This window comes from Gossypium arboreum, chromosome 5, assembly GCF_025698485.1.
Source record: "Gossypium arboreum isolate Shixiya-1 chromosome 5, ASM2569848v2, whole genome shotgun sequence".
Taxonomy (NCBI): domain Eukaryota; kingdom Viridiplantae; phylum Streptophyta; class Magnoliopsida; order Malvales; family Malvaceae; genus Gossypium; species Gossypium arboreum.
Window position 1 is genome coordinate 19,339,786 of NC_069074.1, and position 24,819 is coordinate 19,364,604.

Here is a 24,819-nt window from a genome sequence, read left to right on the forward strand (position 1 = left end):
CAACACTCCATTAGAACAATAAACTAAAATACAAAGACAAGAAACATAGTTTGAGTCGGCACTCAATCTAATTAACAAAACCAGTTGGTGAAAGGACAAAAAGAAAATCTATTTAGTATAATAATAAATAATAATTAAACTCCTACTACAAATCACCCAAACAAACAACCCTATTAATTTTATAAAAGCAAATCTATCTCTAATAAAACCAAACATGGAACGATGTTTACCTCCCACAACTTTACTCTTTTCTATTTATTAGTATCTCCATAAAATCTTTAATTAAATATTTTGAGTTTTAACCAGTACCCCTAACTATGGTTCAATCAAGATCTCAACATCTACTAAAACCAATCATGTGACAATATTTTTACTAGAAAACTAACAAACCTAAACACAACCAATCAACACTTGACTAGTAAAACAACCAGCATTATGTCCTTAGCCTCCAACACATCACAATGCTCCAATAAGCTAAATAACATCCATAATCACATTTCAACTTTTTCCTTTCTTTCTTTATCCCTACTTTAGTTCGTTTCTATTAAGAAAGTGTTTCAATCTTTTAGCCTTATCCTTTATTTGATATCATCATTTATTTTTGAATTTATTGTTATTAACCTTTATTATTGTTGGGACTTGTTCACATAACTTGCTCAAGTGCTTCTTTCACTCCCATGTTTAAATATCTTGTTTAAACAAGCTGTCCTACAACTGATATTTGGACTACTCAAGTCAAGTTAAATGTTGGCTTTTTTTACTTGGTCTTTCATGATTGTTTTTTCCATAAGCAAATGAGTCTCAAAACATGTCTCGAGGCTTTAATAGGATTGCCTCGAGACTAACTTGTCAAGTCTTAAGACACTGAGCATATGGATTAAAATATAGGTTAAATTTTGTTCTTATAGTCTCAAGATATGTTCATGTTGGTACCTTAAACATTCCTAAACTTTACATCAAATTAAGACCATTAATTAAAGAACTATCAATGCAACGTCATAAGAACTAGCATACTTATCTACAAATTAAAGATTAAAATTCAACTGATAAGACCTTATAGGCCAATATACCAAATATACCAAAATGACCATTTAAGCAATATGCCTAAAACAATCTAGGTACATGTCATTTCAACTTAAACACATATATACATACAAAAGAGGTAATAAGGTGTGTTTTGAGCTAAGTTGTTGAGTTGGATGCTTGACCATTATAATCTATGTCTACTAACATTCGATACCTGCATACGAAAACAAACATAATCGTACACAGAGTATTCAATACTCAGTGGTGCTAATATAATTCAAATTCAAACATATTGCATTAAGAATAAACTAAGTATATATAACAAGTATCAATTCCTTTGATAAATACTACTTTAACTCATCGTAACATTTTCTAACTTTCTTATTCATTTCACATTTTAATATCAATTTCAATGTTTATTCATTCCCACCCCTATTATTCAACAATAAACATTAGGACGGATACTCAGATTTATTTTATTCGATCATCTCCAGTTGTCCAGAAATGAGAACTTTTAGAATTTGTATATTCTACCATCCCGGGTTGCTTGTGTAACACCACTAACCTGTCTCCATCGTCGAATTAGGGTTACCGAGTATTACAAGGCAAAACAAGACACTTCACTTCATTTCAGAACAATTAAACAAATAATTTATAAACATATAACAAAAAAATCAATTTATGGTATAAATACACTTAAGGGCCTTAAATCGAGCCCACAAGTCCCTAAAAATAGTTTGGGAACAATCCAGAACTAATTTGAATCAAAACAAAAAAATATGCAAAAATTAAAAAATTTTGGAAACAGGGGTCACACAGCTGTGTGGAATAACCCAGGCTGTGTGGCTTCACACATAGCCATGTTGTAATATCCCGATTTTGGGCCTAGTCGGAATAGTGGTTTTAGGGCCACAAATTCGATGAAAAAAATTTTATTTTTATTATATTTTTATGGTCTACGATTTTACGAAATAATTTCGCGAAAATCTCGTTCGAAAATTTTGAAGTTCGGGCACTCAATTTAGTCAAAAGGACTAAATTGTAAAAGTTGAAAAATGTGTATTCTAGTTTACAAAGGTACTAAGCACTTGTGAGTAATGGGTTTTAAATTGGGGGTCCTTAAATGGCAAATAGCCCATTTTGTAATTAGTGGACAAAGATGGACATGGCATGGTATGTTTTTATTTATTTTTCATTAAGGGTATTTTAGTAAATTGGTAAATAAAGCTAAAATAATTAAGAAAAAGATGTCATCTTCTTCATTTTTCTCATGCCATAACCGTATATGGAGATGGAAGACATGGTTAGGGTTTTTAAAACTTCCAAGCTTGATTAGCAAGGAAAATCGAAATTCGGGCTAAAATCGGTAAAATACCAAGTTGTGGATAAAATGGTAAAAATGACCATTTTCGCATACAAGGTAAGTTCATATGATTTTAATAATGCAATGTGTATTTTAATGTTAATGTTATGATATTATATGAATTGTAAGTATACATATATGTGAATAATTTGATACTATGTAAATAATGTAACATTACTATATATTGTTGATGTCTTTATAATGGTATGATGATTATTGTTTACGAATTGTTGCATTCTATGATTATTGTTAAATTATTATTCAAATTATGTGGAATACTTGAAAAATATGAGTTGCCACCGGAGTATCGATATTGACATCACAAGAAAAATGGCAAAGGCATATGATCGAGGAAAGAGCCCGTTTGAACCTTAGGAATAGGTTAGGATACAAGTGACATGTCACTAGAAAATTGAGATCCGAACTCGTTGAGTTGTGGTCCGAGTTCGTGAGAATTATGAGGCATCCGAACTCGTTGAGTTGCGTTCCGAGTTCACCTATGGATGCAAGCATCTGAACTCGTTGAGTTGTGTTCCGAGTTCATTATGGATGCAAACACCCGAGCTTGTTGAGTTGCGTTCCGAGTTCATTATGGGTGAGATTATGGTAGCTTTGCTACATAAATCGCAGGCTATTGAGTTTGCTTCCGTGTATTCGATTATATTCCGAGTGTTCAACGGGTAATTTGACGGAGTATTCGATAATGGTCCCAATGAGACAAGCCATTGGTGAGTATGTTCTTAAGTTAAATTACAAGTTGTACAGGTATGTACGCTAAACTTATGTGTGATGCCTTGATATATGATGTATATAGTATTGGTGAATACTATGAAAATGACATGATGAGGAATAAGTCTTGATACTTGATGACATTGAGATTATGGATCTATGCCTATGAAGCATAATTATGTGTTCTTTCCATGATAGATGAAATGATATTGTATGGATTTAGTGAATAATAGTTGTGATTAAGTAAATTTAGCCTTGCCAGTTTTGGGTTACTCCAATGATGCAATTTTGGAAATTCACCATAAATTGTGGAAGTTGAGTTAGGGGCTGAATAAAATATGAGATTAAAGCTCAATGAGTCTAGTATCATATAAAGGAAACGGTACATGCAATTGAGTTTTATGTTATGAGATATTTAAATTGTTGTGAGACAGAGTCTGAATGACTTCGAGATCTCCTATTCCTATTTGAGAAATTCACTAAAAATTGTGCAAACATAATTAGGAGTTATAATTTATATGTATAAATTCCTTATTGAGTCTATTTTTAAGAGAAATAAATAGCATAGCCCTTTTAATTCTGTACAGAGAGAAAATTGATTCGTAGTGAACAGAGGTCAGAGTAGCCGAACACTGAAATAGGGGAAACTTTAATGAATAAACTGTACTAATTGGCTAAGTTAAAAATTCTGAAAATTTTATGGCCTGGTTTTCGTCTGTGTGCATGTTTAAGTCTGGTAATGTCTCGTATCTGGTCCAGACGTCGGACACGGGTAGGGGGTGTTACACATGTGGCTTCCCTACACGTCTGTGTGGGCAGACCGTGTAACTAACTGTAACTAACTGTAACCATGTGTAAAATCCTAAACCTAAAAATTAATAAGACATATGGCCATGTGGAAATGCTCAGGTCGTGTGCACCTTAAAAAGCTTCTAAAACAATGCAAACTTTCATCCAACACTTAAGCTCCAAGTCAAAACAAAATAAACGATTTTCATACTTTAAAAACACATTTAAACAAGCCTACAACATGGCAAAACAATCAACCTAAGTGTCTAATAATGTGTCCTTATTGAAACCACAATTCAATTATCAACCTCAATTCACTTGACACATCAACTAATTTGCATTCAAATTCATAAGTTCATGTATAAAACTCATGCCAAACTTATCATTTTTTCTTAATCATTCACATTCATTCATACTATGATTCAAACACTTAAATAAGGTTTATATCACATGACAAAAACAAATTTATATGAACATATTCACACCAAGATTAAAAGCATATACACAAGTAAGCTTATACCAAGCTTAAAACATAACATTTGTAATAAGTATCTAAACATATACAAAAACACCTATAACATTCCATATAACCCAAAATAATTAAGCATATCAAAATCTACCAAAATGTATCTGGATAGTGTGATCTTCAAGTTTATCTGATTGGTCGACTCCACAAAAAGTTATCTACAATGAACAAAAAAGGACACGAGTAAGCTTCACTAGAGCTTAGTAAGTTCAACGGTTAAAATGATAAAGCTTACTGACTTAAATATAACAATTTTAATAACAAGATTAAAAGTCAGAGTCTCCTGTAAACCACAATCCACATCAGGTGTGTTTATACATAAACAAGTACGAGATCATTCACTATCAAGCCACAATGTTATCAGGAGATTCATGAACAATCATTCAACAATTCAATAACAAGACATTTAACACAAGAAACATTGTCCGATGAATGATATTCCATTATGAGTACACAGTTATGCATCCAAAACACGCCAAACGTTCAAACGAGCCAATCCAACCGATAACACGCCTCGACACCAGCACCAAGTGTCTAGCCCGTAAGCTAACATCCCTCCTACAGTAACACCCCCATACTCGACCCGATCGTCGATCGAGTCAATGCATCAGGATGTCACATTCGTTGCCGAAGCAACTACTAAAAATTTCAGATCAATTTATCTTATTATTTAATTAATGTAGATCATTAGCTAATTTTAGTAATAATTGAATTTACGATAGAACTAATTATGAGTTGAAGGAGCTCATTAAAACATCCACAATTGATCAAAGGCCAAATTGTAAAGTTCATAAAGATTTTTGAACTGTCGTCGCGACGTTGGGGGTTTCCACGTCGTGACATGGCGAACTTGTCATCGTGACGTCGTCTCCATTTCCTACAAGTTCCACGCTTTATTTTATTTATTTATTTTATATCATTACCTGAACCGTATTCAGATGTCATAACCACCACTTCATTTTACATATCATCCACTTACATCTATTTCTAATCTCAAGTCCTCATAAAATATGATATTCAATTAAATATAACAAAGTTTATAAAATTAACACAATTATTAAATTTTACAAATAAGACCATTGGAGGACTTGCCCTTACAAAATTAATTTACCCATTTTATGTATATTTCATATTTATTTCTAAATTGTGCCAATCAATTTAATTCTTCATAAAATTTTAACAATGAATTCACATCAATTAACAAGTATTCACTTATTATGTTATCAATTCGTTTAAACATACTCATATGTATCAAATTCATCTACTATATATATTCATATATTTGTTTCCTCCTCCTCTCCTTTCCAAATCCTTTATGTATATATTTGTTAAAATCTTTAACTTTTAGTATATAACATGCTTCTATGTAACATTATATATAATTCCACATTTACTTATGTGTTCATATCAAAGCTATCCACTTGAGTCATAGTCACTAAATTATTTATATCTTGAGCTACAGAATTTGAAATTAAGATCCGCTTGATGTTTTTGAAACTAGACTCAAATATATTTTTACCATAAAAATTTAAGAATTTATAACTCAGCCAATAAGTACAATAAATTCTTCAAATTTGTCCCTGTTCTGCTGTTTGATAGCTTTGACCTTTCTTTACTGAAAATTAATTATCTCTTAGTACAAGGTTTGGATGATGTTTTCATTTGTTTCCCTTAAAAATAAACTCATCAATAATTTAAAATTATAAATTTAAAACCCTAATTATTTTTTTACAATTTTTTATTGATTTTCCAAAGTCAGAACAGGAGAACCCGAAATCAATCTTCCCTTGTCTCACAAAAATTCTTATAGCTCATAATGTGAAATTTTTTTTCTTACACCATTTATTCTATGTAAAACTAGACTCAATAGGCTTTAATTTCATACTTTAATTAACCTCTAATTCAATTTCTAAAATTATTGGTGAATTTTCAAAGTCAGACTATTGTTGTTGTCCAAAACTATTTTAGTGCAAAATGTTGATAACCAAGTTTATAACATCCTCATTTCCTTTCTCTACAATATTTCTCATCACTTCCTCTTATTTCCTTTCACTAACATATCAAAAACATACAACCTTATAATATCAAACTTAAAAATATATTGAAATCTTGACGGTCTTACATTGTCATTTTGATTTCAAACTTTAACTTGATTTTCTCTCTCCTCCAACTTCCATTTTCTTGAATTCAAGGTGATTTTCTTGTTCTCCATGGTCTACTTATCACTTTTCTCTCTTGGTGATTATGAAAATTTCTTGAAATTCTTGGTGAAAATGGTGGATTTTTAGCGGAAGGACCAAATTGTAAATCCAACAAAGTTTTCTTCTCTCCCCCTAACTCACGTTGGAAAGATGGGAGGATACTCTCTCTCTCTCTCTTTTTTTTTTCTTTTTTTTCATCTTCCTCTCCTTTTATACTAACTATTTATAATAAAATATTAGTAAAATATCTCATTAAAATATTAATAAAGTAATATTTATCTAATTAAATAATTATAAAATATCATAAAAATATTTCCAACATCATCATTTCCTTCTAGAATTCTCTCTCTTTCTAATTGACCGTTTTACCCTTTATGATCTTTTAAAATTCCATCCTTAAATCATCACTTAATTTGGTAAAATTACGATTTAGTCCCTCATAATTCTTGACCTATTCAATTTGGTCCCTGCATACCAATTCCATATCATATTAAATTGGATTATTTTCACTTTTGGTCCTTCAAATTTCTTATTTTTACACTTTGATCCTCTAAATTTTGAATATTTACACTTGAGCCAAAAACTTTTCATATATTTACGATTTAGTCCTTACTTTCAATTAATATACTAAAACCTAATTCTTAATTATTATTTTTTTTAATACTCCTCAATATTCTATTTTATTATCTTTATATCATTTTCTCATTTTATCGAGAAATCAATTATACATCATGTCATGCTTCTTGATTTAACTCTCTTTTGATATCTTGCAACTTTCATTTTCTTTGATCTTATACCTTATTTCACTAAAATTTTATCTCATATTATTTACGACCAAGGGGATTTTGAGGATGTTACACCTATAACACGCCTTGGCACCAAGTGCTAAGCCTGAAGGCTTTACATCTGCCCCCGGTAACACACTAGAAACACTGTAAATATAACACGATAGTCCGCAACAAATGCTAGACTTCAATATATTTAGTAAACAGGAAATAAACAGTAATTGTCATCTCATCTCAAACCAATCCCGAACAGTGTGCACTATAACTTATTGGTATGCCAATCGTATTCTATCCTACGTTCACCTGGCTTAGGAGTTTTTTTTGTAAAACACTGATCCAAGCAATTTATTGCCTCAATTCATATTAAATTAACAGTAAAGCATTTATTTAAACATTCAACATTCAATACCTCATTCAATTTATATTGTAATTCATATCAAAATAAATCGAACGAACTTACCAAGACTAAATTGCATTAATGGCAAAGATTCAAGGACTATTTAGCTACTTACCTTTTTTCAGTTATCTACTTGTTCTTAATCTATGATATAATTTATTTTAATTATTAGCCTCAGTTTCATATACTATTAAATTTAATACATATAACTTCCTATTTATAATTTTGCACATTAAACCCTAAATATTTACATTTTATTCAATTTGGTCCTTAAGACGAAAACAAACTTATTTCACATAATTAAACTTTAAACCCAAATAACCCAATTTAAACCAGTCTAAAATAGCCCTTAATTTCTTAATTTTTCAAGAAAAATAGCCTTTAATTTCTTAATTTTTCAAGAAAAACCATGTCTATTTAAATTTATTTTTCAATTTAATCCCTAGACATGAAATTTACTAAAATCTCTTTACAATTGATTCTCATCCAACAATCAAGCTTTCAATAAAATCACATAATTTCAAAAATACTTAAAATCATCAATGATAATTTTTTAAACGTTTAATCGTTATACAATTTGTTCTTAAACTAGTTAGATATCAATACAACAATTACAAAAACATAAAATTTATGAAAAATGGACTAAAAAAACACTTACATCCAAACACGAACTCAAACCAAAACTTCCCCAATTCTTCCCATGGAGGTTTGACCAACATAAAGAAGAAATGAAAAAGATGACACCATTTTACACTTGTTTTAATTTTTAACTTAATTACAAAAAAGTCATTATCACTTTTTTTTTTTAATCCATTTCCATTTACCTGCCACCCACTAGCATCATATAAGGTTTAATTTCCTCGTAAGACCCTCACTTCATGTTTAAATATCCATTTAACATATAATCTATTAATGGTTTACTTTTGTAAGTTTTACAATTTAATCTTTTTTACTTAATTAACTATCTAAACATTTAAATTTCTTAACCAAAATTTAATACGACATTAATGACCTCGTAAATATTAAATAATCAATATTTACAGACTGACACATTAAAATTTGTGATCCCGAAACTACTGTTTTGACACCATTGTAAAACGGATTGTTACAACTTGGCAACGATGACTTTTACTATTTGTATGTACTCTTCATTCTATCATCTCATATTGCCCAACAACGGTAGCTAGTAAATCATTATATCGATGACACTATGACATGCCAACTATACCTAAACTACGTCTAACATCATTTAACAAGGCATTAACATCATAATCACCTTTGTAACACATATCATCATAATATAAAGTCTCAACATTTATATACATAGCAAACACAATTTCGAATGGTTATCTCATATTGCAAATATCACCAATTGGATCCATTATCGAAAGCTTATATGGCTTTCGCTTTGTCTTAAAATGGTCCTACGTTGTCTTTGTTTATGAAATTAAACCTGAATACAAAAATTCAGTAATCACACTATTCAAACATAATTTGTGGTAATTTAAACATGAATGCATTTATTACAATTTAGTCATTTGAATTCTTAATGTCTAAAATGCTTGTACCTCATGATCTACCCGGTCGAATTTAAAATTAACTTCATAACTATAATACAGGGACCTCATGATACTATTAGTTATCATTTAACCTCAAAGTTTCTACCCTTTACAAATAAGTCCTTAAACAATACATAATTTATCAAATAATTCAAGTTTGATTCAAGATTAAATTACTACCTTCTACTATGTTTTTATCATTTAATTATATAAATTAATTCATCTCACTCGTGCATGAGCTTAAGCTTTAACATGCATCCAAATTTTCTTTAAGCAGTCAATAAGGATAATTTAATTAACTCTCTTGAATCCTCAAATCCTATACATGGGGTTTATTTATCATGATTCATATATATTAGAAATTTATATAAAAACTAAACAAATTCACACTGATATGGCAAATGGGAGAGACGACGACTTGAGAAGAAAAGAAACAAAGTTTGCTTCCTCCTTACTTAGCTAATAGCTAATAGGTGAAGAAACAAAGTTTTAATCTTCTCCGTCCCACTATTGTATAATAATGTTAGTTGACTTAATTAACAAAATAAAAATCAATGGCTAAGATGCGATCATAAATAATAGAATTCAAGGGAGGAGATCAACTATCTCCACTAATGCATTTTCTTAATGGTAAAATTACATATTAAACCATGGATCAATTGCATGTTAAGGACTTGTTCTAAGCTTCAATCGAAATTTTTTTATTTTACTATTTATTTATTGCAGTACTCCTTGTGCCATAAAGCCGCTGTATTCCTGAAAATAGTATTTATTGGCTTTAACATTGTTCGCACCAGGATGGTTTAGATTGTACCTAAACAAGAGAAACAGAAGTGCACCAGGGAAGCATTAGAAAAAGCAAGGAAAATTTATAAGTTATAAATAAAAGAATGTAGTGACTAAAATTATAATTATTCAGTTGTATGTATAAATAATGACTTAGTAGGTGGAAAATCAAAATTTACAACAAAGTCTACGTGGGTTTTCCATTACCTATTTTAACGACAACGATAAAAATGAACATACCATGTAATGTTGGTGTTTATTTTGCAACGTATTTCTTTTGGGTGCTTAAAATAAAATTTTGTTAAAATTAGACAATCAACTATATAGTTTACTAAAAAAAATATTAAGTACTATTTCCATAATTTAGCATCCAGTTCGCGTTGACCCCTTCCTTCTCTTTTCATTCATGAAAATGACGAGTCGTCAACAAGAATAATAACTTGAATCTTTAGGAGAACATCGTAATCATGATTGAAATTTATCAGTCGATTACCCTTCCCAGGCGCTACATTATTGGGCTGAATTGGTGATAATCGTAGGCAGCGGGCTCATCCCACATTTAATTACAAAAAAAAAAAAAAAAAAGTTCGCATACTGGTCAAGTAAGATATTTGAGTTGAAAAATTCAGTAATTATTGACCAAGCAAATAGCTCGAGCTTAGTAACATATTTTTATATTATTAAATTATATTATTACTCTTAATATTATTAACCCTAAGCTTAATTATTAAATTAAATTTAGCTTAAATTCGAGCATAAAAATGGGTAAATGAACTTAATTAAGCTCAAGCTCGAGTAGCTCAATTATAGCTTGAGTCGAACTTGAGTTTAAAAATATATATTCTATCAAACTCTAAATTTCAAGTTGAGCTTAAGCTCAAGCTGGACAATATTCAAACTCGACTTGGCTCGATTACACCCCTAATCCCACTGGTGAAATCCATCTTTAGAATTCATATAACAATTGTGATTAGACCAGATTCAATTGAACTAAATCTTTATTGGTAAAAAGACTTCTCCAATTTCTTTCAATTTCAAAATTGAGCAAGTTGATCACTCTAAAAAAAAAAAAATTAAAACAATTTAATCCTTTTCAATTTTGAAAAAGAGCGACTAAAGACAATTAATCATAGTGTTAATATCTTCCATCAATTTTACATAATTTTGATTATTATAATAACAAATTTAGCTTTCGATGTTTACATATTTTGTTATTTTAGTCTTAATTCTAAAAGTTTCAACAAATTCAACCTCAATATTTACACAAATATTCCAAGATAAATTTATTAAATTAGGACTAAATTGATAAAATGTGTAAATTTTAATAGCTAAATTTATTATTATATCAATCAAAATTATGTACAATTGGTGAAAAACATTTGCTCTGACTCCTTTTGTGGGAGACTAATTTAATCGATTTCGAAATTGGGAGGCATAGGAGAATTTTGTTACCATCTTTATTCTTTACGGATAAATACAAAATAAGCTTATTTGTTATTCATAATGATTTACAAAAGTCAAAGAAAAAACAAGCCTAGAACAATTGTAAACCACACCGATATAAAAGCAATAATCAGAATAGCTCCATGTCAAGGCTGTTTATAGACTTGGGCTTGCTCTTTTTCTTCACTAGCATATAATGGGCTTCGTTTTCAGGCCTTCAAAGCTTTTCTTGCTTTGCGAGCACCGACAAAACGGCTCCCTGTTTCAGAGCTCGTGTCAATCAAATTATGTCTCGGTACTTCCTTCACCATAATTTAATGCATAAAACACAGGACGAAGCAAGGGCAGAATATTTCCTTCTTGCGCCGGACAACCCCATATGGAACACAATGTTCTTTCTCCAATCTATTGGGGCCACCATCCAATAATTTTACTCCCTTTGAACCTGATTGCTTCCTTGCCTTCATCTTTTTTACTCTGCCTTTTGGACTCGATAACATGTTTGAATACTCCTTTTCCGATAGTTCAAATATAGCTCTAAAAAGTAGCCTAAAGCTCCTTTCTTGTGTAATAATAACCCAATACTCCATGACAAGGTCCCAATGGTACGCCCTTCAGGAGCAGAGGCTGTGATGAGGTGATTATCACCTCCCATTTGAAACACAAGCATGTTGTTGGCCAAACTTGAAAATCAAATGCCACAAATATAGAAAAGGAGAAAGAGGAACCAAGAGATCCAAGACAAGGGAATTGGGGTAGGCAAACCATTTGCTTTTAGGAAAGTCGGTGCCTTGATCATGCTCTCATCTAATGGAAGTCCATAAGGATTATATATATGCTTATGTTGCACTGAGTAGGCTTCTCTTTGTCCCGTTGTTCCAGAATACCTCTCATCGAACTCTTATGACATCACAGGCCACGTTACCCCTCAAAAAATATATACTAACATGCTTAAGTTTCTTGCTCATCTCAACACCAGAAACCATATGTTTCTTTATTGTCACTAATGGGTGGGCAAATGTTTAACATAAAAAGAATCTGTTCCACGGGTTTCATGCTTTCAACGATCAATGTTGAGGACTTTTTCTAATATAAATGAAAAAGCTTAGATGCCAATAATAATAAAAGGGTAAATTACATCTATGATCACTTTAAGATAGGGTTTGTTTTATTTTGATCACTCCAAAAAAATTCTTAATTTAATCACTCTAAATAAGATAATTGTGTAAATTAATTATTACTATTAAAATTTATGTTTTCTTTTAACTAATTGTTGACATGATACATGAGTGGTTAACACATTACATTTTTTTGTTAACTTTTGATTAAAATTTAGGGACTCCTTATAATTAGACCAAAATTTTTTCCCTAAATTTTGTAGAATTTATAGAGAGGTCCATGTAGATAATCCCAATAATAATAATGGTTAAAGTGCAGTGTAGGTAGTGATAACGTAGATTGCAATCAATAAAGAGCAAGTTGTAGTGGAAAAGCAGACAAAAGTGATGAGTTCCTTGATATGGACGCTTGGTATGGTATGGGAATGAATGATGAAAGAAAAAAGAAAAGAAAAGAAAAGAAAAGAGGGGAGTAGAAATTAGAAAAGCCAAGCAAAGAGCACAATGCCTGGTTATCACTGGTGGGCTAAGCCTGATAGCGCGGAACACATTTTTGAAACCTTATCTCCAACACCACCACCCCCTTCTATCATTTGCCTACCTAACAGCTATAGCTTAGCTACTCCTTTTTGGTTCCCACAAATCATGATATCCTTTTAGAATCGAATGCTCCATCCCCATCTTTGCCAAATCATTTCTTGCCGCCAGTCCTACTTGTCATTCCTCTCCTCTCGCCACCTGGATTCCCCATTTCAAAACTATCCTATTTGCATTTTTTCTGTCATGTGTGAACCAAGCACGAGGATCCTTTGTTTTTAAGCTACGTTTTCCCATTTGTCTTTCAGATTAAAATGTTTGATGGAAAAATATGGGTTAATTACATCAAATATTCTTAAGTTATATATTATTTAAATTTTCAAAGTATTAATATCATATTAATTATGTTTTTAGTAATTTAATTATTAACTCAAGTTTTAATGCTAATTCACATATAACATGGAGTATATTTAAAATATATAAATAAAATTATAAATACTTATAAATTATTTGCATGAATAACTTAGATTTGACGTACTAAAAAAATAATTATCTTAAATTTTATTGACATTGTCTTTTTTAACATATCAAATTAAATTATTCAAATGATTCAATACCTAAATTGACAACTAGGCCAATGAAATAATTTAATTGATAATATTTTCAGAACTCAATTAAAATAATTTTAAATATAAAAATTAATTTAAAATATGAATATAAAAACATTAGATGCAATTAACCCCAAAAGTAATTATTCGCTCACTTGTAATAGACAGTGAATCTAATTTTAATCCTGGTACCAAGTTTAATTTTAAAAGTTAATAAAATTTTATACCATATTCTTCCACTGTTTCAAAGTCAATACTTCATCCATTTCTATTCACATTCGAAGTCATATTAAGATTCGATTCTAAAAACTTTTTTTATCCTAAACTTTTTTTTTAATGTAAATTTATTAATTTATTTAACGAATGGAATTATACAATTTAAGGAAAAAAATAACAAACATTAATCGTAGATGGTGAAAGACAAACTCAATCAGCACAACAAAGACTTTAGTTTTAGCATCAACAGAATATCATGACATATTGACAATTGACTTTATCACAACTCAAGCACGATATATCTGGAGTGATTGCAAGTACTTAATATGATAATAAAGTCAACCCTGGATGGTCCAAAGCGGCGAGCAAAAAAATCGACAAAAGAATTGAGCATTCACCAAACTAGAGAAGACGACAACAAAATCATCTCTAAAATCACTTGTAAAAGTAAGGTTACATGCATAAGCAAGACTAAAAAATGTGCTACAAGAAGAGACAAAAAACTTTTAAAACTAAAAATTTATTAAACAACAAAAAAACAAACAAAAAAAACATATAAAACTTAAGACAAATACGAGTCCAAATCGAATTATGAAATCATTTATTATTCTGAAATATTTTAAAAACAGTACTTAATCCTATTTTTAGATTGATTCGATCTGTTAAAAATTCTATATATTTTACTATTCAAATACTTTTATAATTAATTTTAAATTAAATTAAATTAAATTAAGGCGAAGACTCTATTTTAATCAGATTGAATATATGGAGCGTAGATGTCTAAGTCAGTAAGATAGAAACTTGGTTATGAAGGCTTGGATAAACACCTTTTATCTTAATGCTTGCTAAAATGCTTTTTCATGACCTAATTATCATATACACCAATGAGGTCCATGTCTCTACAACTATTTCTATAACTCTCCCCTTATTCACTTTATAAAATATATTCGACGGTTAGATGTCTCATCAATCAAAAACTTTCTCCCGACCCCACAAAGTAATTGATGCATTCCACATATGGATTCGTCGGTGGACTAACCCCACCATTCATATGCTTATATCCTTTTTCCCATCACCTATATATAAGATTCTTTATTTGTTTATCATATATATATACCACAAATATGATTTAAATTGAGTGAAAATAATTATTTATATAATAAATATATTAAAATGATTAAATATCTTCCTTTCAAATATTTTCATATAATATTTTTATTTTCTTTTTAATTATATTAAAACTCTAATGTGTATTTATTATTTTATAAAAGATTAAATATTTAGTAATTTTCTAAAATGTTGAGATTTGATTAATAAATGGTACCAACTCATTCATAAATATATATTTACTTTAAATTTTATGTATCTCCTCTTTATTTTTATTTTTTTTCTGTTTAAAAAAGAGCAATAGAGGCTATTACATTAGTCTAGTAGTAGATAGACTGTTAAGCTTTTCGTGCAGTGCATTAAGAGAAAAATCAGGAGGTTGAGACTAACAATGAATGCTAATGCCCATTCTTTCTGCAGCCTTTGCTAAAAAAATGACATTCTAAATGCACATGTTTTAAGTTGGTATCCCAATCACAGCTTAACAAATCTTGAAAACATGTATCTCCTTTATTTGTTTTTCTTTTTAAATATATTTATTAAAACATTGTAATTCAAAAGGGCAGGATTTGAAGTTGGGCAAAATTCATATTAATGGGTTTGGGGAAAACCCTATATAGCTTAGTGCCTATCCACCATTTTTTTTTTTTTTGGTGCCTAAACCACTTGGTGAAAAGATTCAAGACCGAATGGTATCAAAAAAACATATTAATCCTTGCATCTCCTTTTTATCTAAAAGGATATTAATGTCAATATAATCTTGTGTACTCTTGAAAATAAAACTAGAGAATAAATGATATATATGAATTAGTTGGAAACCCAAGAATGGGTGCTAAGGAACTGTAATTGGGTACTAGTGGATCATCTTTCACATTTGGTATCTACAATATAAATGTTGAATGATTCGATGAAGAGAGGCCCTGGACTTTGCCTTTTATAACTGGTGCAGAATTGTTTTCCCCCGATTGATGACATTTGAGGGATAAATCCAATTAAAAATGTCAATACTCCATTAATTGTGTATTGAATTCTTAAAAAATTTTAGGTAATTTAAGATTGTTTTATTAAAGTTGTGTTTGCGTAAGCATTCATAATTCGCTTTGATAAAAAAATGTTACTTATTATATCTGTTTTGGAAATAAAGATGGTTTTATCTTTTTCAGAATCGATTTTGAATTCCTTCATTTCTCGAAAATTTATATAAAATAAGTGTTGGAAGGAAATTTATTTATTCCATTTTGACTAACTAAAAACTGAACAAGTCTCAGGTTTTTTTTAAAAAACTCTTGTTCTTTTTAACCTTGAACCCTAAAGACAATGAAGGGCTAATGGTCACTCAAAATTTGAATATCAAAATCCCCTTTGCTGAAGCAAAATCAACCAATTGTTGTGCTGACAAAGGATAGGAAATTGTTAAATTGGTAGAGAAACATATGCTTATAAGTAAAAGATTTTCCCTTTCAAATGAGTAAAACCCACAACATTAAATTTCCCCTTTATAACATTCGATTCGTTTTTCCCCGTCGGCAAAGCTTTGTTGGAGTCCGACCACTTTACAAGAAAATCATAAACTGGTTCATTTTTTATACACAAATCCCAACTTGCCTGCTTATGTCGTCCGGAAAGGTTATAGGAATTTAGGGCAAGTTTTACAAGAGTGTATTTTTCTTGTTAAAGAAGAAAGGCATAAAATAGTGGGGGACATTTGGGTGGTCTGCGACTAGGTATACACTCAACCCATGATGAAATGTTGTCTGCTCTCATTTATCTCTCACTAATATCAACATCATTGTTTGTAATTGACAATAATTGTTTAGCTATCTCACCCCTTTAATTAATCACCGCCCCTTTGCTGTTAACTTGTATAATCTATTTTTAAAAAATCCTAACTTTTTTATTTTTATTATAATCAAGGATTATTATGTTTTAATTTATACAAAAATCAGTTAGAAAGTTAATAAAAATAAATCTAAAGTGTGTAAAGGTGTGGGTTTGAAGTGAAAAAAGCAGAAGAAAAGTTGAAAAGAAGGAAGAATTTCATTCTCCTTTTATGTGCTGTTGTGTACATCCCCACTTTCCATGTGATTCCACGTATACAATCCATTGTATGCACTTTATACATTGTATTCATGGCTCTGAATGGTCAACCTATGAAGACAAAACCGAGATGGGGGGTATTTTTCATTATTTCGCAACCGGATTCGTTAGTCCTTTCATTATTTCCTTTTTCCTTTTCATTAATAATTTGTCCCAATTAACACTCCACCACACCCTCTATTTCTCTCTAAAAATCCCCCCTTTTTTTTGGCCTCCTTAACACCAAGATTCTCTGCTAGTTATCAATATTGAGCTACGTTTTAATCTTCTTCTTTTTTTCTTTTTCTTTTTTTTTTAAGAAAAAGCAATGGGACTCGACGATATCTGCAACACTGGCCTTTGCCTTGGTCTAGGCATAGGCTGCCTTGTTAAGCAAGAAAACATTTCCCAATCGGATCATCACCAACAAAAGAAGAAGAAACCGTTCCTCAAACACGATCAGCTTTTTCCATCTCTTTCCTTAGGCCCATCTCATGACGTGCATGGCCAGGGCGAGTCCATTGATTTGCACCAACGTCAAGCCTCTTCCCTCAGTCTCAGTGCAGTGTCTTCGTTTTCTAACTCCAGCGTTAAGAGGGAGAGGGATTTCGGTGGTGAAGAGGTGGAGCTGGAGAGGGTTTGTTCGAGGGTCAGTGATGAAGACGAAGAGGGCAGCCCCAGAAAGAAACTTAAGCTCACCAAAGAACAATCCTCCGTTTTAGAAGACAGCTTCAAAGAACACAGCACTCTAAACCCAGTAAACCACTGCTTACTCGTTATAAAACTTATATATTTGCATATATGACTTGTGTTGTCTTATTCGATACCAATATACTTTCTTATGTTAAACAGAAACAAAAGCAAGCTTTAGCCGAACAGCTGAATCTAAGGCCACGCCAAGTGGAAGTATGGTTCCAGAATAGAAGAGCCAGGTTTCTTTACTTAGCATATATAATTAATATACATTAGATCTTATCATAATTTTCTTTTTGGTAAAACCTTTTTGCCTTATTGTATATAGGACAAAGCTGAAACAGACTGAAGTGGATCGTGAGTTATTAAAGAAATGCTGTGAAACACTAAAAGAAGAGAACAAGAGGCTTCACAAGGAACTGCAAGAGCTTAAATCATTGAAACTAACAGCATCGTATTATATGCATCTGCCGGCAGCCACCCTCACCTTGTGCCCTTCTTGTGAAAGGGTCGACAATGGGGGTGAAGCCCCTTCGACGTCGAGCCCTTTTACGATGGGGCAGAAATCTCACTTCTTCAGTTCCTTCACTCACCCATCTGCAGCCTGCTAGACAACTTGTTGAGACCATAATGATCTGTACGAAGTAATTAAAACCTTACTAGACTTTGTATCTATATATTTCTTTTATAACTTGAATATTTTGTACATACTTAGCAAAAACTGAGAAAGTTTTTGACTAGTTACCATCTTAAGTGACTATGATTCATTGAAGTTAGGGTATAGATTGTACTACGCATATATAGAGAAATGGAAAATTTATTTCCTTTTAAATGTAGTCGCGGTGGGACGTTCGTATTAGTTGATATTTTCTTAAATCTGCAAACACAAGCAATATAATGATCTTCTCAGTTTTGCTCCCTCATTGGGGTATAAGCGTTACAATTTTCTATAGCTTTTTGCAAGGAAGAAACTCAATTGCCTTTGGTTGCTTAATGACCAAGAAAGAGAAACATAGAAGAAATGCAAGGACGAGCAATTTGCTCATAAACCCTTCTTTTGATTGGTTTAGATAAAGGGAATTTGGATCTGGAATCTTTTTTTTTTTTTTTCTCTTTTTGTTTGTAATAAATGTGATTACAGTTGGATTACCTCGGTCACAAAAGAAAAAGAAAAAGGAGCTTCGTTCATAGATTAGCTTACAAAGTAATTAATTTGAACAAGACTTGAATACAGATTAGGCTAATCATTCGCATGTACATACATATACATACATACATTCCGCATGTGGATGATCAAGAAGTTCAGAGAAAAAAAATGGAAGAAATTAGAAGATAAGATGATGATGTTTGTAAAAGTTATGAAAAATTAAATGATGTACAAATAGGAGAAAGGAGAGAGAAAGAAAGCAACGTTTAAACTAAAATAATTAATATACGCATGGGGATGATTAGTGAAGCGATACTTATCATGTGTTTCACAATTGATTACAAATTAAATTTGACTTTGGCTTCTTTGCTTGCCTTCGAATTGTTGGTGACAAATTTTCATTATTGCCTTTTTCAATTTAAGCCTATCCCCATTCTTGAACTTAGTGCAACATGTTGGGGATTTTGATATTCAAATCGGTATGAACTCCAAAATAATTTCATAAGACGAGAGTTATATTTATGGAGCTTTCAAAAATAATTTGTAGATATGGAGGGAGATGAACAAGCTCAAGTGGGCTAAATTGGCTGACGAACCCAGTTTTATGGAGGCCTTAATATTTGGTCCAGGATCGTATCAACAAAATATTTACTTTCTTTATTACATCATCTTTCGCTGTATCGTTGTCGATGAGAGGTTTATACGACTTCAATTAGGATTCTAAAGGTTTAGTTTAGTCAGCTAACTATTATTTTATATTTAAATTATTTGAGATGTTTTGGAAATAAAATTACTTAATTATAACTTCTTGTGTTGAATTCTAATTGGTGCATTAAGTAGTTTAATTTACTTAGAATTAGGTAAAAGCTTGGTCTATAATTATCAAGGTTGGCCCGCCCTATATTTCGCATCATCAATTCTTCTTAATAATTTAGTTTGCTTGAGAGCCTTGATTAGTGGGGTAATAAGATGATTTTTCTGTTTTTTTTTTATTATTTAATTTTCATAGTTCCTATTTAATCTTTTTGATATTAGGTAGTTAACTGAAACTTTGACTAGTTATTCCAATTCAAAACATCGTGAAGCAAGAATGTAGAGTCGAAGATTTTGGGACCGTATAAAAATTAGGATTTGTAACATCCTCAAAACTCCCTTGGTCGTAAATAATATGAGATAAAATTCTAGTGAAATAAGGTATAAGATCAAAGAAAATGAAAGTTGCAAGATATTAAAAGAGAGTTAAATCAAGAAGTATGACATGATGTATAATTGATTTCTCAATAAAATGAGAAAATAATATAAAGATAATATTGAAGAGTATTAAAAATAATAATAATAATTAAGAAGTAGGTTTTAGTATATTGATTTAAAGTAAGAACTAAATTGTAAATATGTGAAAACATTTTGTTCAAGTGTAAATATTCAAAATTTAGGGATTAAAGGTAAAAATAAGAAAGTTGAAGAACCAAAAGTGAAAATAATCCAATTTACTATGATATGGAATTGGCATGCAGGAACCAAATTGAATAGGTGAAGAATTATAAGGGACTAAATTACAATTTTATCAAATTAAGTGATAATTCAAGGATAAAATTTTAAACTATCATAAAGGCCAAAATGGTCAATTAGAAAGAGAGAGAACTCTAGAAGGCAATAATGATGTTGGAGATATTTTGATGATATTTTATAATTATTTAATTTGATAAATAATATTTTATTATTATTTTAATGAGATATTTTACTAATATTTTATTATAAATAGCTAGTATAAAAGGAGAGGAAGATGAAAAAAAAAGAAAAAAGAGAGAGTATCCTCCCATCTTTCCAACATGAGTTGAGGGGGGGGAGAAGAAGAAAGTTTTGTTGTCTTTATAATTTGATCCTTCTACTAAAAATCCACCATTTTCACCAAGAATTTCAAGAAATTTTCATAATCACCAAGAGAGAAAAGTGATAAGGAGACTATGGAGAACAAGAAAAACACCTTGGATTCAAGAAAATGGAAGTTGGAGGAGAGAGAAAAGTAAGTTAAAGACTGAAATCAATATGACAGTGTAAGAACATCAAGATTTCAATATATTTTTATGTTCTTGATATGCTAGTGAAGGAAAATAAGAGGAAGTGTTGGGAAATACTGTAGAGAAAGGAAAGGAGGATGTTATAAGCTTGGTTATCAACATTTTGCACTAAAATAGTTTTGGACAGCAGCAATAGTCTGACTTTGAAAATTCACCAATAATTTTGGAAATTGAATTATAGGTTAATTAAAGTACGAAATTAAAGTATATTGAGTCTATTTTTACACAGAAGAAACAATATAAGAAACAAAATTTCACATTATGAGATATATGAATTTTTGTGAGACAATATCAGATTGATTTCAGGTTCCCCTGTTCTGACTTTGGAAAATCATAAAAAAATTTAAAAAAATAATTAGGGTTTTAAATTTATATATTTAAATTCTTGATGAGTTTATTTTCAAGAGAAGCAAACGAAAATATCATCAAAACCCTATACAAAGAGATAATTAATTTTTAGTAAAAAAAGGTCGAAACTGTCAAACAGCAGAATAGGGACAAATTTGAAGAATTTATTGTACTTATTGGCTAGGTAATAAACTTTGAAATTTTTATGGTAAAAAAATACTTTAGTCTAGTTTCAAAATCATTAAGCGGATCTTAATTTCGAGTTTTTTAGCTCAAGATATAAATAATTTAGTGACTATGACTCAAGTGGACAACTTTGATATGAACACATAAGTAAATAGTGGAATTATAGATAATGTTACATATAAGCATGTTATATACTAAAAGTTAAAGATTCTATCAAATATATATATATATAAAGGATGTGGAATGGAGAAGAGGAGAAGGAGGAGGAAAAAATATATGAATATATATATAGCAGATGAATTTGAAATGTTTTGAAATGGTTGTAGGTTTAAACTAATTGATAACATAATAAGTGAATACTTGTTAACTGATGTGAATTCTTTGTTAAAATTTTATGAAGAATTAAATTGATTGGCACAATTTAGAAATAAATATGAAATATACATAAAGTAGGTAAACTAATTTTGCAAGTGCAAGTCCTTCAATAGTTTTCTTTGTAAAATTTTAATATTTGTGTTAATTTTATAAACTTTGTTATATTTAATTGAATATCATGTTTGTATGAGGACTTGAGATTAGAAATAGATATAAATGGACGATATGTAAAATGAAGTAGTGGTTATGACATCTGAATACGATTCAGGTAATGATATATATAAAATAAATAAATAAAAATAAAGCATGAAACTTGTAGTAAATGGAGATGATGTCACGATGACAAGTTCGCCATGTTACGACGTGGAAACCCCAACGTTGTGACGACTGTTCAAAAATCTTTATGAACTTTACAATTTGGCCTTTGATCAATTATGGATGTTTTAATAAGCTCCTTTAAGTCATAATTAGTTTTATCGTAAATTCGGTTATTATTAAAATTAGTTAATGATCTACATTAATTAAATAATAAGATAAATTGATCTGGAAATTTTCAGTAATTGCTTCGGCAACGAATATGACATCCTGATGCCTTGACTCGGCGATCGGGTCGGGTATAGGAGTGTTACAAGATCCCTTCTTTCCTAGACAAGAATGATCCTGAGGAATACTTTGATTTACCACGATTGAATTTACTGATTATGCGTTGATATGGTTAAATCACTAGTTAAAATAAAGAATGCTCAATTAAATACATGGGACAAGATGAAAAGATTTATGAGGAAGTGCTTTGATCCTTCCTACTATTATCAAGAGCTTCATCAAAGGCTTTTATGCCTTATTCAAGATAAGGAGCTAGATATGATTATGATCCATGCAAAATCATGAAAGAGGATGAAACTATGATCATGGCTCGATTTTATTGCGAGTTGAATCCAAATATTACAAACCTAACACATTTCTATGAATATGAAAATATGAATGATATTGTAAAAGGCTATGATGATGGTGAAGTGATTGAAAAGTAAAAAAAAAATATTTGAGTTCAAACACTTAGGAATAATCAATGAGAACAAGAAATTAGAGATTTTGAATCTGAAGAGACATATAAAGAAAGAGGTAAGAATATTGCAAGTAAAAGGAATGAGATATCCATTGCTTCAAATATGAAGGAAAAGGATATTAAGTTGGAGAGTGCCCTAATAAAAAGGCCATAATTATTTGTAGTGATGGTAAATATCTTTTTGATTTTGAGTATGATAGTGATAATGATGATACGCATCCTTTTGAAGATGATAATGTTTTTGATTTTGGGTATGATAATGATTTTTATCCTTATTTTTTATTTGATTTTTATTTTTGTTTTTTAACCTTTTTAATTTTATTTTCCTCTTGTTTGTGTCAACTTAGTTTTACATAAATTAAGGGTCTATTCGTTTACATGCAAAAGTTTTATAGAAAATATTTTCTGTATTTTTGTATGTTTGTTTCACGAAAATAACTTGGTCAACGAAGAGTGACTTACAGGTCAATAAAATAAGTCATTTTTCCTCTAAGATAACTTACTTTTTGAAAAGCATAAGTCATTTTCGGAAAAGAGTTCCTTTATAAATAATTTTATTTTATATAAAATTAACTTAAATCAAGTTTAATATTATTATATTAATAATAAAATTTATTTTATTTTAAAAATATTTAAAATTATTAAAATTTTATATTTTTAATATTATTAAACATGCATATTTAATTATTTATATTTAGTCATATAATAAATTATTAATATAATAAATATAATTTATTATTTAATAAATTATTTAATATTTTAATTTTATTTTAATAATAAATTTTGAAAATAATAATTTTAAAAATATTATTCACATATTATTGAAAATATTCAATAGTAATATTTTAATAATAAATATTTATTACAATTATAAATATATTAATAATAAATTTTTGTAGTATAAAAGTTAAAATATGTCATAAGTCTATGTACACTTCACATATTTGCAATTTAGTCTTTGTATTTTTATTTTCAAGAATTTAGTTCCTTTACTTTTTAAATTTGAAAATCAAGTCTAATGTTGACGTTAAATTGTTTTGTCAATTTTGTTGATATCACACTTTTAAATAAAAATACTCACTTGATAGTCATGTAATTAAAAATGACATTGTAATGGACTTGAATTTAACATAATATTTTTAATATATGCAAAAATAATGTAAAATATAAAATTATAGATAAAAATAAATTCAATTAAACAATGAAAAATAAGAAAATCTCAAATGTATGTTTGTTTTATTGAAAACAACTTTATAAAATATTTTAAGAAATCTACCAAACAATAGAAAATATTTTACACGGATTCATCCAAACATCAGAAAATATTAGCTTTTCCAGAAATGTAAACCATTTTCCAAAAATCATTTTTCGGAAGTCGTTTTCAGTGAAACAAACGAAGCCTAAATTCAAATTCTTCTCCTTCTCAAATATTTTTCGATAACTATTGAAATTATACATGAATTTTTGTCTAATATATAATGTTAATTTTATAATTTTCACAAACATAACATCATTTTAGGTTGATATATTACATACACAAATAATTATATTAATCCAATAAAAATAAATTAACCAAAGCATGTATATAGTTTTGATATTTATTCCAATCTTCTTTCTTCCTTTCAATTTCAATTGCATTATATTATCTTAATCCGTATCACGT

At 29.7% G+C, this 24,819-nt stretch overlaps 1 protein-coding gene across 1 annotated transcript; it reads left to right on the forward strand.

The window, feature by feature from the left end:
• The first annotated feature begins 17,332 nt into the window (after positions 1-17,332).
• LOC108452177 (homeobox-leucine zipper protein HAT22-like) lies at positions 17,333-18,893 on the forward strand. The gene is made up of 3 exons (XM_017749942.2): positions 17,333-18,023; positions 18,119-18,198; positions 18,288-18,893. Exons 1-3 carry the CDS (start codon positions 17,595-17,597, stop codon positions 18,568-18,570), a joined length of 792 nt encoding a protein of 263 aa, XP_017605431.1. The 5' UTR covers positions 17,333-17,594; the 3' UTR covers positions 18,571-18,893.
• The last annotated feature ends 5,926 nt before the right edge of the window (positions 18,894-24,819 follow it).

Bases quoted from the DNA above. Each gene is read 5' to 3' on its own strand.
- LOC108452177 (XM_017749942.2), top strand. From the start codon at position 17,595: ATGGGACTCGACGATATCTGCAACACTGGCCTTTGCCTTGGTCTAGGC. The intron at 18,024-18,118 runs GTAAACCACTGC...TATGTTAAACAG, and splicing joins AACACAGCACTCTAAACCCA to AAACAAAAGCAAGCTTTAGC. The intron at 18,199-18,287 runs GTTTCTTTACTT...TATTGTATATAG, and splicing joins TTCCAGAATAGAAGAGCCAG to GACAAAGCTGAAACAGACTG.